At 40.8% G+C, this 17,168-nt stretch overlaps 2 protein-coding genes across 2 annotated transcripts; both read left to right on the top strand.

Moving 5' to 3' along the window:
* The first annotated feature begins 232 nt into the window (after positions 1 to 232).
* On the top strand, positions 233 to 1,433 carry LOC147153376 (forkhead box protein E4-like). The gene has a single exon (XM_086044198.1). The coding sequence runs from the start codon at positions 436 to 438 to the stop codon at positions 1,120 to 1,122; it is 687 nt and encodes a 228-aa protein (XP_085900324.1). The 5' UTR covers positions 233 to 435; the 3' UTR covers positions 1,123 to 1,433.
* A 1,796-nt stretch (positions 1,434 to 3,229) lies between these two features.
* Positions 3,230 to 16,787, top strand: tmem201 (transmembrane protein 201). The gene is made up of 11 exons (XM_086028946.1): positions 3,230 to 3,473; positions 3,828 to 3,948; positions 4,041 to 4,235; positions 4,307 to 4,486; positions 6,040 to 6,377; positions 6,449 to 6,646; positions 11,486 to 11,703; positions 12,258 to 12,320; positions 13,217 to 13,507; positions 13,671 to 13,793; positions 14,908 to 16,787. Exons 1-11 carry the CDS (start codon positions 3,373 to 3,375, stop codon positions 15,000 to 15,002), a joined length of 1,923 nt encoding a protein of 640 aa, XP_085885072.1. The 5' UTR covers positions 3,230 to 3,372; the 3' UTR covers positions 15,003 to 16,787.
* The last annotated feature ends 381 nt before the right edge of the window (positions 16,788 to 17,168 follow it).

Genomic DNA, 17,168 nt, shown 5'->3' with positions numbered 1-17,168 from the left:
AATCACGACACTTCTCCGCAATTAGTCGAGGATACAATACAGTATAATATAATACTGTATTGGGAATGTAGTGCAAACGTGTGTGTGGGTGTTCATGCACACGGTCTGTTGCTCACTAACACGCACACTCACACACACGCGTATGCACACGCTGCTGGCTAAGTGTGTGCGTGCGTGCGTGTGCACACTTATTTTGCACCCATGCAAAGGTTTTAAAAAAAAGACGCAAAGTGTCACTGTCTTTGATCAAGACATTCACACGCTCAAGATTGGTCAAAACTAAACCGTGGGAAAATTTTGCAAACTCTTGTAATTGATTCACGTGCTAAGTGTAAACATTGCCAGATGAAAGAGGGGCCGAAGGGCGGGTCGAGTGTGGAGCACCTGTAAACTTGCTTTATACCACATTGTTCACTTTGGGTTTCGAGGACGCGTATGGCTGACATGACTGACAAATCTCCACCGGTCATCAGCTTCAACTCGACCCGGCCCGAGCCCAAAGTTGCCGGCGTGGAGGAGGAAAGTCGCTGCGAGAAGAGGCCGCCCTACTCGTACGCGGCTCTCATCGCCATGGCCATTAACGACACTTTCGCCAAGAGGGAAACTCTCAGCGGCATCTACGACTACATCACCTCCAAGTTCCCCTTTTATAAGAGCAACGAAAAAGGCTGGAAGAACAGCATCCGACATAATTTGTCCCTGAATGACTGCTTCGTCAAGGTGCCAAGGCAGAGCTGGGGGGGCAAGAGGGGTAACTACTGGATGCTGGATCGCGCCTTAGAGGACATATTCAAGGAAGGCAAGTTCAGACGGCGTCGTAATAAGGTGAGGACAGCCCAAAGTGACTTGTCGAGTTCGACCTACGCGAACGACCCGACGCCGTACGCGAGCTCCTTCTGGACCGTGAGCCAGCACATCTCGCCCCAAAATAGATTCTACCACGCGGCTCCGTTGCTCCAGCACCATACCGACCACGGCCACAGCGACTCCACCCCGGTGACGCCCTACTTAATGCAACCGTACTTCCACGCGGTGCCCTGCCCCGTCTACCATCAGCAGCCGGTTCTGCTGCCACAGGATGGGTACCAGTACGGTGCCGTAAACTCCAACTTGGACACCTAGTCGGTGGACTAAATACGTCAACCAATACTTCACTTCTATGGGGCAACGTTGAGCCATTTGAGCACTAAGATGTTACAGTTGTGCTCATCCCCCTCGTTTTGTGTGAGGAAAAAAAAAACCCAAGAACTATCAAATGTTAATTTTGTAATTTACTACTTTGATAGTTTAATTATTTTGCAGCCAACTTGATGTTCATATTCTGTTATTTATTTCTGTTCGTTGCCTTCTACACAACAGTTCAAGCAAACTTAAAATGTTCACTTGATGTAAAATTCATCATGTTTGTTAAATAAACGTATTTTGGGAGGAGAAAGAAAGTCATTTCCCTTTTTAATCAAGCAGACCATTCTTGAAACTAGTTACAAATTGTAGATTTATTTCCTTCCCTGTGCCACGTTTAGTCCTAATAGACGAATACAAAACAATACAATACCATTTTATTTATACAGCGCATTTCACAACAGCTACAGCTGTAACAAAGTACTTTACGTACAACGACAAGATAAACATAATACAAGTGAAAGCAATAAATTAACACAAAACCAGGGGCGTTACCAGAGGGGGGCAGGGTAGTCAGTGCCCACCCACGGACAAACTCTGCCCACCCAAAGAAAACTGCATGTAGTTCTGATGAATGGGATATAAAATATCTAAATCAAATAATGTTTTATTTGTTTAGCCCAAGTCACAACAACAGTTCTCTCAATTAAGGAGAAAACAAAACACGTTTTAAGGTGCAGTAGCCCTACACTGGATTTCGACCTACTTGAGCATTATAGCACTTTTTTGCCCCCCCAGGTAAGACTCATGCCCGCCCACGCCTGGAATCCTGGTAACACCACTGCACAAAACACTATATACAATAGACACCGGAAAACAGCAGAAAACTGTCAGTCTCGTCTCAGGTGGGATCAAAAGCCAAAGAATAGAAATGTGGCTTCAAACGGGTTTTGAAAATGGACAGAGAGGGGGCTTGCCTAATATTCAATGGAAGGTCATTTCAAAGGGAAGGACCAGCAACAGAGAAGGCTCAATCCCCTCTGAGGCTCTGCTTAGTCCTCGGCACCTCGAGCAGCACCTGGTCCGCAGACCTGAGGCTCCAGGAAGGTGCGTAGGAGTGGAGGAGCTCGGAGAGGTACGCTGGGGCGAGGCCATTTTAAGACTTATAAACAAATAGAAGCATCTTAAAATGAACCCTAAAATGCACTAGAAGCCAGTGAAGGGAGGCCAGAATTGGTGTTTTGTGCTCCATCTTCCGAGCTCCAGTTAGGAGGCGAGCAGCAGCATTTTTTGGACCAACTGGAGACGATTGAGATAGGACTTGACCACTGCAAAATAAAGTGCATTACAGTAATCTAGCCAAGATGAAACAAAGGCATGGATTACTGTTTCTAAGTGGTACTAGTATTGCTATTATTTTTCTTACATACACTTGGTCTTAGATACAGTCTAGCAAAGGTTGAATTTAAAACACGTGTGACAAGGAAGATGCATAAACAATAAGTATATAGGTAGAATAGTCCTCCTTCAAATATAATCGCTTACAACACTTTATTGAAAATATTACAGTAAATATTTTAATAAAGTTTCGTACATTACATATTTTAAATAATCAGACCAGTATCCTGAATCTTTTTTTTTGAGTCGTCGATCAATTTGACAATTCAGCCACATATACTTTGTCAATACAGTATAACAATGAATGAAAACAGACAAAATAAACAAATCAAAAACAATCAGACATTCCAGTTCAGTTAAATCATCATAAGGATTATACATAACATAACATTTAAGAAAATGAATATACCGGTATATTAACAAATAATTGACAGTCTTAAAATAAACAACTTAAAGTATAAGTTGTAAAAAAATTCACCTTGTTTGTTGTCTCCAAATTTGAGACTTAAATGTAACAATCACTCTCAATCAAAAAATACGTTGAAACATGGACTAATTTAAGAAATTAGGCTTTGTGAATATGAAATTTCCCTAACAGAATAACGATACCAACAGCATTGCAAATGTTTGCAATGTTTGCCTCCTCCTTTTTATACAAAACAAATAATATGTAGAATCCTATTGGAACGTGTCCTCGTGGTGACGTAGTTTCCTCTTCCGGTACATGGGCGTGGACTAAAGAGAAGCTGTCTTGCCGCGTTCTGACTCGTTTTTCATGGACACTCAAAATCTTTAAACTGTATTTAAAGACATTTACCATTTATTCTGCTGAACGGCTTCTCTGTTCCTGCAATGGAGACGTTCAGGGACCTTCTGCAGCTATATCCTCATGTGTTGTACAGCGCTACAGCGTTCGTGGCCGGCGGCGTTCTCATCTACAAGCTTGCTAACAGGTAACAACATGGCACGATTATGAAGCTCCAGTCGTACCAACAATAACCAGCAAACAGCATAATTATATGAACATGTATGAAGTAATTTTGTTGTGTCTCATTTATGAATCTTCGACTGCTGTCTAATATATTATTGTGTAGTTTTCTATTAGCTGGTATTTTGTAACCATGATAGCGTGGAGATGCGAAGGCGAGTCATGTGTGTCTTCCACAACAAAACCTATAGAGCAAACAGCGAGCTACTCTCCAACTCGTCCAAGTCTATAAACCCTTTGAACCCAGATTTCTACTGAATGTCTCTCCCTTGTGGGTCACCACAATAGCGTCCTACTTTTAAAAACTTTCAATTGATAGGAAAAGGCCCTTGAATGCTACAGTGAACTGCTGGTTCTGCAATCAGGATACAATAGTTCCATATGGCAACAGGAACTGTTGGGACTGCCCCAGCTGTGACCAGTACAATGGTTTTCAGGATGTAAGTTTCCCTCACTCTTCAAAACGCTCTTGACACAAGAAGTATGATTTGTCCATGTCGCATTACTAAACATTTGTTTGTCCTGATATCAGAATGGGGACTACAACAAGCCCATTCCGGCACAGTACACAGAGGATCTGAACCATGGAGTGTTTGGCAGCATTCCTACTCAGGTGACTCTTGGTACCATGCAGTGGGTGAACTCCAAGATGCTTCTATGCAGGAAGTGCAATCACAACCAGTCAACTAAAATCAAGCTGCTGGCCTCTTTCATACCAAAGGATGATGTATGTATTAAAATTTTGCCTTTGCCAATGTCAAGCCTGAAGAAAGTAATCCTTTCTTTTTAATTCTATAGGGAAACTATGATGAGGAGATTGACGCTTACAAGTGTCACTTGGAGGAGCACTACAAGCTGTGCAGGCCGTGCCAGGCGGCTGTAGACTATTACATCAAATATCAGAACCGCCAGCTTAGGACTGTGCTGCTCAGCGATCATCTTAGACGCACACAAGAGTCAGTGAAGGGCTTCATAAAGGTATGCGCAGACCATGAAAACAATGTGTGAATAGCTGTGATCTAGAATTGGATTTACATTTCACGTACAAGTTCCCAGTGACTTTGTTGTACATGTTTTTCTGGACTCTATTTACATGTATATTCCAAGTGATCTGAGGCACAATATTTTTTTCTCTCCTTCCACTGGACTATTGAAACAACTCACATGCACAGACAAATCAATCAGCATCAACACTAAATTAATAATACCAATATTAAACATTACATAAGATTCTGTTGGCCTGGTCTCCCTCTTCTGCCTCATTTATTAAATATGATTTAGGTTCAGATAACGTAATTTCTCCTTGTGCTGCAATTGAGGGAGCAGAGGGCGGCACAGCTGTTGACAACAGTTTACAATGTAACTACATAAATAACAAAAGGCATACATAATTACAATGGGCGCGCAAGAATCCATACATTAATATACAGGTTGAATTTTCATTATTGCACTGATAAGTACTCATACTCATTACATCATCAACGCCAAGTTCACATTGACTAGGCGTTTGTGATCTGTGCATTTTTGCGGCACTCACATTGGCAGATATCCATTATGTATCAAATTCTATCCACATTTGGAAGAGACCTGATTCCAATGTGAAGATATCAAGGTGCATTCCAAATTATGTCAACTGAAATAAATCTAGGGCACTTGTTAAATTTGACACCCATGGGCAACATAGGTGCCGCCAAATCGTCATGTGGCCCGCAAAATCTTGGTATACGTTAGTCATTTTAAAATCGTGCTTAGTTTTAAGTGGTTAAAGTTTTCACTTTTAACAAGAAACGGGCAGCTCGAAATTGTTTGGATCAATTTCTTTCTGACCTTTAACCCATTAAGGACGGGAGCGCATAACTGCGTTTCTACCACAATAGCCGGGAGCGGCTGTTGTGTGTTTCTCCCTTTAAAGCTGGAGAGCGTATACGTCATTTCCTTTTTTTAATCCAATTCTCGGACTCTTAGCCAATGAAATGAATCGGAATATACATGTGATGGTGTCGTGAGTTGACGGAGGATATCCAAATATTTGTCGAGGAGTAATGGCGGCACAGTCGATTGCAGGAGCTCTGATATAGGTCACGACAAGGTATAGGCAACGCGCTCGCAGACTTTAAAGCCGTGAAACCATCCAAACGTGATGTATGGTTAAGATACATGTTTGCAGAAAATGATGATTTCAACGTCTTTGTAAGAGAACACAGCATGGTAATTACCACTCGATTTTTTAAAATTAAAAATAGTGCTTCACTTGGATCTTTGATTGAAACAGTCAAGATAAATAAACTCGGGCCTGTGTGAAAGCCACACGTCTAAGCTCTCAAATTTGGGGGGAATTATGTTTCTATCTGCTACAGGGGCTGAGATATTAATTATTTTGTAGGTGGCGAAAATGTCAGGTTTTCAGGGGTGATTCCAAAGACAACTGTAGGTTTTAGAGAAATGTCTCACCAGGGGCTTGTGACTGTAATGGGTTAAATTAGACTACTTTTCTCAGTGCTTCTAATCCATGAAGTTCTATCTCTCCACAGGGCTCCCTCTCTGCGTCCTGTCCTCTGGCGGTCATCCTGCTCAGATGCCTCTCCTTCCTCATTTGTGCTTTCCTTCTCACAATGACTTTCTCGGCCGATCGGCAGGCGTCAAACGGAGGACAGAATGTTCTCCAACATGGCGCCCACAATGTGTCCACCACCAACAATGGCAGCGACGGAGGCGCGCAGGCATGGCTGAGCCTGCTGGACCTCCTCCCAGCTACACTTGTAGAGTACGCCAAGCTCTCGTGGCTCTTCGGACAAGCTAATCAGATGGCAGTCGTTAGTGTCGGCCTGTCATCGTGTCTCATTGGTCTCCTGTTAGCAGGAGCAGCCAGGTGAGTGTCGCCACGCTGTGGATGTCTGGTTGAGACGGAAAAGTCAGCAGTCCATCTGGTGTTATTAACAGGTTGAGGAGAATCGACATAGTGTCTTTGGTGCTGTGGTTCCTGGTTTTGTGTTGGCACCTGCTGGCAGCGTACGTCAAGGATGACGCGTCCTACTGGACTGCCACACACGCCAGCACGGTGCTCTGTTGCCTCGTCAGCTTTGCCGCTGCTGTAGCGATGCACAACCCTTTGAGTCAACGAAGAGGCAGATATCGAAGGTCAGAATCTCAGCGCTGATGTACTTTTACTTTTGTTGTTGTTGCTGCTGCTTCACATTCATTCTTCATTTTTCACAAAACCAGAATCATGCAAAATATGTGTCAGGAGACCTTTGAGACACAAAACAACCTCATTGTCAACCCTAAATACTCCTGGTGTAGAGTACACCATGTTTTTATAAATAGTACTACATACCTTATTTTTCCGACTACAACTTACTTCGGACTGTGGTCCGCACCAGTCAAAAAATGCATCATGAAGGAGAAAAAAATCTAAATATAAGTTTCACTTAGGGGTGGGCGATGGTTATTGCGCCTTTTGGTGCTGTTAAGAATAAACACTTGGGGCGGATGCCGCATGCTAAACTAGCAAGATAGCTGGGGAGACGGTCTCTTTGTTTGTTGCCATGAGAAGCAGCAGCAAACTAATGACTTATGTCACACACGAGTTGCCATGACTCTTACTTCTTCTATTTCTTCTTCTACTTTCTTTTGGCCTTTTGGTGAATTATCGCCACCTTCTGAAATGGAATGCGTGCGAGATTCGAATCCGAAAGTTTTGCTAATATTAATTATACAAGTCGTACCTTAGTTCGTAGTGGCAGGACCAGCCAAACTAAGAAAAAAAAGTGTGCCTTATTGTCCAAAAAATAAGGTACTTAGAAATAGCAAGGAAATTAAATCCGCGTGTTGCATGGTAGTTACATCACAACATCATTGTTTGGAACAAACCAAGACACACAGAATGAGATAAATACCTGTAGCTGGCATACTAGTTATAAAGGGGGGTCCTCAGTTTACGACAGAGTTCAGTTCCTATGCCGGCAATGTAACCCAAATTTGTAAGAAAATTAGAACATGCAGTAGTAGTCATAATCACAGTAAATATTTGTAGAAAAAAACAAATATTATATATCATATTGTTATTGTTATTATAATAAAAAATAACAAATGGTGAATGAGCGTGCATTCTTGTGCTGCTTGAAGATGTTTTCTTAAGCTACAAACTAGTTTATTGCCACTCATAACGTCGAAAAGTCGTGTGTCGCTACCATCGTAAATGTAGGAAAGAACCCCTTTTAATTATATAACGTACTTGCCTGATTCCATAATAGCCCATCATTAAGTAAATGGCAGCTTTGAGAATTTTAATTTATATTTTAAATTTCATTATGAACACATTTCTTGTAAAATGTATAGCATTTTTATGTTAACTATTCGTCATTTACTTCCTTTTTGTCGTTAGCTTTGAATATCACCATTTTTCTTCTGGTGCCTTCTTGTGTCGCTTCCCAAACAAGACAATTCACCAACTGCACCAGTATAACAATATTTAAACCATAAATCATGGGTCAAGATAATATGCAGATAGTACACAGTATGTCAAAACACACTAAACTTCCTCCTCCACACGTGTTATATTTATGAAATGAAGAAAACAAAGATTGTAATTGAAATAGAAGCTTCTTTTGCAACAAAACAGTATTCTGTAGAAATGATCTGTCAAGTGATGACTTTTCATTCTCACTGAAGTACTTTATCTCATACTAGTCACGAGTTATCTTTGCTGTTGATATTATTTTGCACTGTAGTTGAGTAAAATGCTGTTGTTGTAGTATCAGCATCTGAAATCCTTTTGGAAAAGAAATTGATTTGTAACTCTTTGTAGGCACATAGCAGTTTATTTTTCTTTTCTCTCCCTCCCCACTGTACTGTCTGAATGTATGCCATTACTGTCTGTTCATTTTGTCCGCCACTTACCAGCCAATGTGTTGCAGCCACTTTTTTCTTTACACATCTGTTAATAGATGCAAAGATGAATACACTCTCTGGGCACTTCATAAGGCACACTTGCGCAGCCAATCACATGGCAGTAGCTTGCCACATAAAGATTTGCAACTCCATGGTCAAGGCCATCCACCTTGTGACCACAACGTACGTCCTCTGACGCCCCCTTAATCAAGCGCCAATCATCGGGGATGGGTGGTACTTGTACTGAAACGGCCTGCGCTGCCCAGTATCTCAACAGTAGGATGTGGCGAATCAGGATAATTGTATCATGAATGAGCAAAGCAAATTGAACCAGCATCTATGGAATGTTCCCTCAACAGTGCTCAGTCTTTTTATTCAAAAATTGGAGAGGAGAACTTAAGTGAAAGGACTGTAACCCTAAACCAAAATTGAAAGGTGTACCTAATGAAGTGTCCTGTGCACTGTCAATTCGTACAACTTCAAAAAGCTGTGCAGGTGGGATTTCTAACAGTGCACACAGGTTTACTTTTTTACCACGATCGCTCATTTGGCTGGTGTGTGTCTTTACTTCAGCTCTTTGTCACTGTCCACTTGCTTGATTTTATGTCAAGTGTCCAACTCTCACCGGTGCATACAATCTGAGGCAATGAGTCCCAACCAAGGTGCTGTGGCACCCTAGTGTACTGTGAGGGATCATCTGGCGTGCCGCAAGACAGTAACCAGAACAATGAAATACTCTTCCATTCGATGTCAGAAGCTAGAGTGAACCTGTGTGTCCACCTCTCGCCATTCATACCACAGAATAAGGCATGGCTTGTTGGAAGTATATTGGCTTGGTGTTCAATTAAGCGGACCCAGATTTTATACTGGGCAGCTCAATTCGGGAATAAGTTCAGACGTGATCATCATTTCAGTATTTATGTTTGGTGTTGTGCGGTAAGATTTTTCTTTTGTAAAATGGGTGCCTTGGCTTAATGGTTGGGAAATAATGATCTGAGGTTATACCACCGGTTTTAGTTGTGATGCCGTATGTGATAAGCATGCGTTTTTAAAAGCACTCCTTTTTTAAAGTGTTATTTAAAATGTAGCCACACAGCTTCATATGCCAAATGCATTTGTATTTTACTAATGTAGTGAATGTTTATTTAATAGCACTGTACCAATAGTCCTGAACATTATGTGAAGTCTTTTTACAAACTTATCTTTGTAAAGAAAAGTGGTCAAATTCCACATATGAAAGGAAGTACAATGGTCTGAGACCTGTAGTTGCTGTCTCTCGTGGCCTGCCATATATTGATTTGTAGGTTTATTTTCTGAACTTGAACACTATTATTTTCATAATAAACTACTTCATTATTTTGCTCCTCAACTTAATCCAAAACTAATTAGTAATATTTATTATTGCAAATTTAGAACTTTCTTATTATATCCCCACCCTCTCGTGTAGTCCTAATACTAGTAATGAATAAGCAACAATGTAGCATTGTGGTTGTTAGTTTAGAACTGGCTCAAATGGGAGTCAACAGACAGCATACCAGTGAAAGGTGTCGCTAAAGTCTAATCATCTTGCTTGAATGCGGTGCCACCTATTGTCAAGGCTTGTATTTTTCATGTTTGTAACTTGTCTGCATGCTGAAATCTGATTTTTTTTTTTTTTTTTTTCTTCCGTACTCTACTGTTATTTAAGACTTTGTAGGATTTTTTGCTGTGTATATACAATAAACAGCTTATGTAAGCACGTGTCCTTTTTTTATGTACGGTGAATGTAAAGGTGTTCTGTTCAAATAGTTATTGAAAACACCAATTGGCATCTTGGACTTGAACTCAAACTTAACTGCCACGATGTAACTGTCAAACGTGTCTTCCAGTAAATGGCCTCATTGTTTGAAGCTGCTTTGATGTGCATGCACGTGCAGCTGCTGCTTGCTGGTTGACAGCTGCAGAGTCATCCCTGGCACCGTTAGCAAAGCGGCAACTTTTCGCCCAAACATTTGTGCTACGATGGAACGCTGTTTGAGCATTTGTTTGATATCCTCAATAACTAGCCCGCTTAAGGCCCGCTAGTATGGTAAAATAATTCATAGCACTAGTAGAACGACTCTTAGTCACTTTTTTCTTGGTCATTTCTGTATGACATTTGTGCATATTAGTAGGGTAGCTACTGCTACTAGTGAGACAAAACTGCATGAGTTGACATCTGCGCGCTAATAAAAGAAATAATACTATTAAAGCATTCAATGTTTACTATTAATGTTACAATGTCACGATGCCAACGTTGTCCCACTAGTGTGCAGGAATGTCATACATGCGACAGAAATGTCCTACTAGTTGCATGTAATCGTACATTAGTAAGCGGTTTCGTGCTATTAGCATACAGAAAACCGTATGAGCATTTATTGGGTATCCTTGATAATCCATCTTGAGAACCATATACTGCTACAAGCTTGTCCTCATAAATCTGCAAAAGAATGCAGACTCACTAGTCTATATTTTATATTCTGATTAATATTGTCTTTGTGGAATACGAATTAAGTCGCAAAATCCACCTGTTTTTATCCATTTTGTCACTTGGCGTCAACTGAAAACGACATCGCAGTTGCTCAGGGCTCAGGTAACAACCATTCACGCCTCAGCTTCAGAAAACAGGTGAGCTGTGATTGGTTGTTACCTGAGCAACTGTGAGGTCATTTTCAGTCAACAAAATGGCCGCCCCCGGAGATGGATAAAAAGGGGCGGATTTGACTTCTTAACTCATCTTCCGCAAATGCAATTGTAATAAGAATGCTGTGTTTAGACTAGTGGGGGCGCATACAACATACTATTGTCAAGAAAATTTTTGGGATGACCTCCAATTCAATGTTAAGGATAGTGAATAAATGCTCAAATGGCTTTCCAGATGCAACAATGTGCGCAAATTGTCAGTGTTGTGCATTCCGCACACGCCAAGTAAGATCAGTAGCCTTCCAACACTTTTTTCCTTTCCACTCATTTACGTTTCTCAGTTCTAGCAGTTGCTGTCCTCTCCGTTTTTTTTCGTTCATCATTTCAGTTGCATGTTAGTAGATTGTCACTGCTCTTGTTTTGCAGAAACCTCACGGATTCCTCCATGCGCTCCCTAAGCAACCAGCCCGCTTTGCTTACTCCCGAAATGATCCGCTCCTTCATCCCCGCGCCTCCTCCCAACATTGCCAAGCTCATAAACCACCAAAAGACTCCCCCGAAACCCAAGGGCTCGCTCTCCTCCCTGCCGCGCCGTCTCAAGAATGCCCTCTGCCTTGGCACCATCTCCACCTTCACCACGACAGGTAGCATTCATGATTCCTTTCCATATTGATCACGTACCTGGAGTCCTCGGAATATGACGGGGCTCGGTACCCTTGGCAAATTTGTAGCCAAGTTGCAACATGCTGTAGTCTATTGGTAACCCATGCTCGCGCAGTAGTAAAGTCACAATTTCTGTAAATGTGTACGAAAATAGACCATAGGCAAAAAAAAAAAAAAAAAAAAGAACAAATAGAAAAATTGGAAGTAACTGAGCATGTAGCGTGACGCTACATGTTTAGGTTGCTGTTCAAAGTAGTTCACTGCGTGTTGTCTGTCTATAACCTGAAATTCTTGAATGTCAATATGCGTCGAGAACAGAGAACCCACTGAGGTTTTGCTTTGTTAGGGCTTGTGGCGCCGAAGGCTGTGTTGATATTGTTCTGCCACTAGGAGGTGTGAAAGATTACATTTTGCCAGACCAGCCGAACATGTCCTGTCTGGAAAAAAACGTGTTCCTGTAATGGGGAAAGTCAAGTCACCAAGAACTGCTGAAAGTGAATGGTGGGATTGCAAATGTAACAATCTTGTTTTGCAGATTCAGGCTACTTGTTCAGTGGAAGCAGACCAGCCTCAGTCTACAAAGACTCCCCTCCCTCAGGTATTGAAATGCACAGGTCACCGCAGTCTACTCTGGGAAGACGGTTGAAACAAAATGTTCTCATAGGAAATACTGCAAACTCAATAAGTCACTTTGGCCATCATAAAACCTTTTCTTAAATTTTACATTCTAATGTTTTTCATTTATACTGTAAGTAACGTTATTGCTTGTTGTACTGTTGTCCAAGCATCTGTTTCTTAACAATACAGGGTTGTCTTAAGTTTTATTTTCCATAATACTCCTTAAAAACAATATGTAATCCTTAAATGTACCATTTTATAAATGCCAGTCAGTGACGCAAACATTAATGCCTTATTTTTCTTTATGGCCATACTTAATCTCAACTCAACTGTATTTACAGAGTACTTTAAAAATAACCAACCCTGCAAACAAAGTCTGTACATGGAGTGAAAAATCACACATACAAAAACAAAGACAGTTAAAACAATAATGAAGATCATAAAAACAGTAGACATCTTAAAACACTAAAACAATGCTGAGTCAAAAGCCATAGAATAAAAATCAATCAAATTGCTCCAAATGCCGCTCGCTCTCTCATATAGAAGCTTTTTGTCTTGTCTTGTATTGTTACTCAGCTTGTTTAAAAAAAAGATAATGTCATATGGTGCAGCCGCAAAACATTGTTCCGAATAAGAACACCAGGGGTCGCAGTTTTTCCATTGCAGCGAGTTGGTGTCCATCGCCAGGTGTGTGGTTGTGACCGTTACCAATTTGTTAGCGATTGCCTAGTTCAATCGCGCAATGTGCAAATTGCTTTACTGCTTTTTTCACGGTAGTCAATTTATGACATAAAGCAACATGAATTATGATCTACCGGTGCAGGCGCTTGAAAGTAGTTTCATTGCGGCCGTCTTGTTAACCCCTGTTTGCCACAGACTACTTTTCAATGAAGTCATGGAGTCGCCCATCATCGCCTGACCTCACGCCGACACCCTCAGTGGATGGCTCTGCGACATCCAGCTCTGGTTCGGACAGACTGAGTCGTCCTCTCATCAGCCCAGCGCGTCTCAACCTTGGCAGCCCCAAACCCAAGTTGTACTCCACCAAGACGCAGTCCGCTTTCAGGTCGCCACTGGTGTCCTCGTCACATGTTCTCCTCGCAGACCAGACCTCCGTTTACAGTGGTCGCATTTCACCAGACATGCCCCTTTTTCCAAGCCAGAGTGGTGAGTAGTGAGGACAGCAGCAGTGTTGAGCATTCATTCATTAGGATGCCCAGAATGCATTGCAAAAGCAGCTGGCTTTTGTTATTTCGCTCCCCACAATGACTTTGTCTGCTAACAAATGCACATTTAAATATTGGTGATTTTCTTTGTCATCATGTTCCAGATTTGACGTCAATACATGAAGACGACGGTAGTGTGAAGGAGAAAGCGAGCAGCACTTCTGGGTCTTTAACTTCACTGGTTGGCACGACGACAGGATTGCCGGAGAACAGCCACTGCTCACAAAGTAAGGTGATCCAGGAAGGGGCAAATCTTGATTTATTTATATATGAATCGATTTATTTTAAAGGATCCCCTTGAGTTGACTGCCAATGCCAAGCAAGTCTTCCAGTGGTCTGAAAAACCTTACATTTAAATTGGCTGTGTTATGGTTGGTTTATGAATGTTTTGAATTGAGTTTTTTAGGTTGCGTGTTAAGATTTTTTTAGTGTGAATATCACGTGCACACTTCCGTGTTGAGTCCTCGATTGACTTTTAGTTTCATAGTGGAACCTCCTAAAGGTCGAACAGGTTCCCTTCCGGGACACTGGTCGACATGGTTGTTCAGATTTATAAAGCAGGTCTCCAAAAGGAAATGAACCGTTCTAGAATGAAACAAAGACAAGTGAGTTACGCACAACTGATTTTAAAACCTAAAAACAAACATACTTTTAGTCTTAACTATTGTGACAAATGACAATGTCGAAGTAACATCATGTTGAAGCTCTTCACCTTTTTTAATAAATCATTTTTACTCGTCTAAAAAGAACTTAATGGTGAAACAAAATCTTTCAAGTATGCTGTTTAAAAGCATTACGACAGTCTATTCTTTTACTATTATGTTCTGTCACAAAAAAAGCCAAATAAGAAGCAAAACACAATAGTAGAGATCAGTCCATCTTAAAACCTGATACTGGCAGTTCAAGTGGTTCATCTTTTGGATTACCGATGTTTCAAAAAACACCCACACTGACAAGTCTTTAATGCTCTGATTTTAGCTCTTTTTCCTAAGGCATTAAAGTATGGTAGCTCAAATTTCTAATGTAGGTTGGTATGCAGTAATTCTGAATTTCCAATCGTCAAATTTGTGGAGAATGTATTAAAAAAAGCTGTACTAGACTTTTGTGCTTCTTTTGAAAAGATCGCCTAAGGTACCATCAAATTTGATCTCAGTGGCGGCCATTCTGGAAGCCTCTTTAATGTACAGTTAACCTTAAAATTTTTAAACAATCCCTCCAGGAGGTTGTTCAGTGTTTGATTTGTTTCCACTCCAACTAATTTTCGCCATAGCTCAAAATGGCAACTGATGGAAATTCCAATGCCTCATAACAGCTCAGATTCATTTCCTTGGTCTTGCACAGATACGACACGGCGGGTTTGGATGGTCCTTTTATTCGTCAGCCTGAGCACCAACCTGCTGTTTGCCGCGCTCTGGATGTCTGACAGCTGGAGATGAACAGTGGATGCATGCGCCCCTGTTCCCCTGCTCCACGAGCTTGTCTCTACTTGTTTAGAACGACTCTAGAATATCCAAAACCATGACTCCTGTTTTAGGAGTTGGGATGAACATTGCCTCTTGCGTACGAGGGTCTGCCTGAAATTTATGACCACCGGTGTTGTGACGTGCAATAATGTGCATACTTCCACTATGCCGGTTTATTTTGAATGCAGACAGGTAACGAAAAGGAGTTATAATAAGGGGTGCACATATTCTAAGCAGTGCGCATGAGGACTGGAAATTAAATACCGCGCTCCAGTTCAAGTCTGTCAACCACGCTTTTGCGCACTAAGAATAGGTCAGGCCAGCCTCAATTTGAAGTCAGCCGCCACATCAACTGCTTGCGAGGGCCAACGGTTATCACTACTGTCTCGCTGCGCCGTGGCGTCGGCGGACCATTAAAATATGTCCTTATGTGAAAAAAGCAGTCCGTGGACAGCTGCCCTAGAAAACTGTGCAACGAGTTCAATTCATTTTTCCAACGGGCAATTGTGTTTAAATATTAAATTTTAATGTCTTTTTTTTTAAAACAGTAAATTGTATTGTTTTGATAAGATGGCATCGTGTAGCCCTGGTGTCATTATATTACAGTAATTAAAAAATAAAAACTGAAAAAAATGCACTCAGTTTATCTACACATTAACCATAAAGCCCAGATGTGCCCTAAACTTCCTGAGGTCGGTGGATTGGGGAAAAAAATGAGCGCCCAACAACAACCCGTGGTGCTCATTTCAGAACCACGGCAACCTTTTTATGTGCAGCCCTGGTTATGATGCATATTTTATTTACAGATTGCATCACAGTGTTCCCCTGCCTTTCGGCGATTCGCTACTCGCGTATTCACCTATTTGTGGATAATTTTATGGACTCCCTCATCCGTTACTCACTGACAAGGTTAACTTTTCACTTTTTTAAGCTTAGGACAAAAGCCCTGTCTAATATAAAAAGAAGTTCATGTCTTTGTGTGTACTCTTGTAGTATTTTGGTGCTGTGCTATGAAACTGTTAAAGTGATGGGAGGAGTTTCCTTTAGACAGGCCCTAGTCCCGTCTAATAGAAAAGCAGTGCTTTGCCACAATCTTAAAAAGCGTTTTTGTGGCTGTTGGAAGAGGAGAAACACTATCTGTGTTTGATTGCTCTTTTGTCCCTGTAAAGTGTCAAGTTTTGTCAAGCACGTCAGCTGCAACATAAGTTGATTGCAACAATCTCTGTTTTTGTATTCAGTCATCGCCCATTTTGGCAGGAGTTGTCTGCCTTCATAGTGACACAAACTCAAAAGTCCAAATACCTTAAAATCCACCAGCATTTGGAATTTTCACTTGTGAATGTATTTGCGCTTAATTGTTTTTTTTTTTTTTAATGGCTTGGACTGAAATGACTGCAATATTGTAAGTGAATAATGGTGATTCAACACTGTTGGAACCTTTAAATGCAGAAGGTTCCCTCCCTGTGTGTTTTTGTTCATAGAAGTTACCCCCCTGTACTTTACATATACACGTAAAAATGTATTGGCGACCCTTTATTGCAAGCAGCCAAATCATGTTACAATGATTTATAACGGTATTAATTTATTTGTACATTTTTATTGTCAAAAGCAAACTTTGGGCTCTTTCATATTATGATGAAGGCTCTGGAATGATTTATATATTGTTGTGTGAACATTTTTGATCAATTTGAGTGGTTGTGTGTTTTACTGTCTATTTTTTTTTTGTCAAGGTGAATAAAATCTATTTTTCTAACTGTACCAGTATTCCATATCTGCTTTACGCCTAAAAACATGTAGACATACATATTTGCGGAAGTTTGTGTTTATGCCAGTTAATAAAAAGCCAGTTTACCATCTGAAATTAGAATATCACAATAAAAATTATTAGGATACAAATTAGGTTGGAACTGGCTTTCTGAAAAGCATTTTCTTGTGTTTAATGATTAATAATTTCTAATAAATTGAAAATATTTTTTTTTGTTTTTATAAATGAACTACTGGGGAAAAATATTCCCACTTATCTATTGATACTATTTCTTTTAGCAATCCTATGATCCACCTGATTGCACGGAATACACGACTATCTCTCAAATAGCACAACCTTGCTAGAGGTTTGCACTCAACTAAGTACTGTTTGTT

The sequence above is a fragment of the Filicampus tigris genome, chromosome 1 (genome assembly GCF_054856515.1).
Source record: "Filicampus tigris isolate MCC_2025a chromosome 1, RoL_Ftig_1.0, whole genome shotgun sequence".
NCBI classification, from domain to species: Eukaryota; Metazoa; Chordata; class Actinopteri; order Syngnathiformes; family Syngnathidae; genus Filicampus; species Filicampus tigris.
Note: the sequence above shows the minus strand (reverse complement) of the source record. Positions and strands in the feature narration are given on the sequence as shown.

What these genes read in the sequence shown, in the direction of transcription:
- tmem201 (XM_086028946.1), top strand. Translation starts at nt 3,373, where the DNA reads ATGGAGACGTTCAGGGACCTTCTGCAGCTATATCCTCATGTGTTGTAC. An exon ending in CTCCACCTTCACCACGACAG is followed by an intron (nt 11,704 to 12,257) that starts GTAGCATTCATG and finishes CTTGTTTTGCAG; the next exon opens with ATTCAGGCTACTTGTTCAGT. An exon ending in GAACAGCCACTGCTCACAAA is followed by an intron (nt 13,794 to 14,907) that starts GTAAGGTGATCC and finishes GGTCTTGCACAG; the next exon opens with ATACGACACGGCGGGTTTGG.
- LOC147153376 (XM_086044198.1), top strand. Translation starts at nt 436, where the DNA reads ATGGCTGACATGACTGACAAATCTCCACCGGTCATCAGCTTCAACTCG.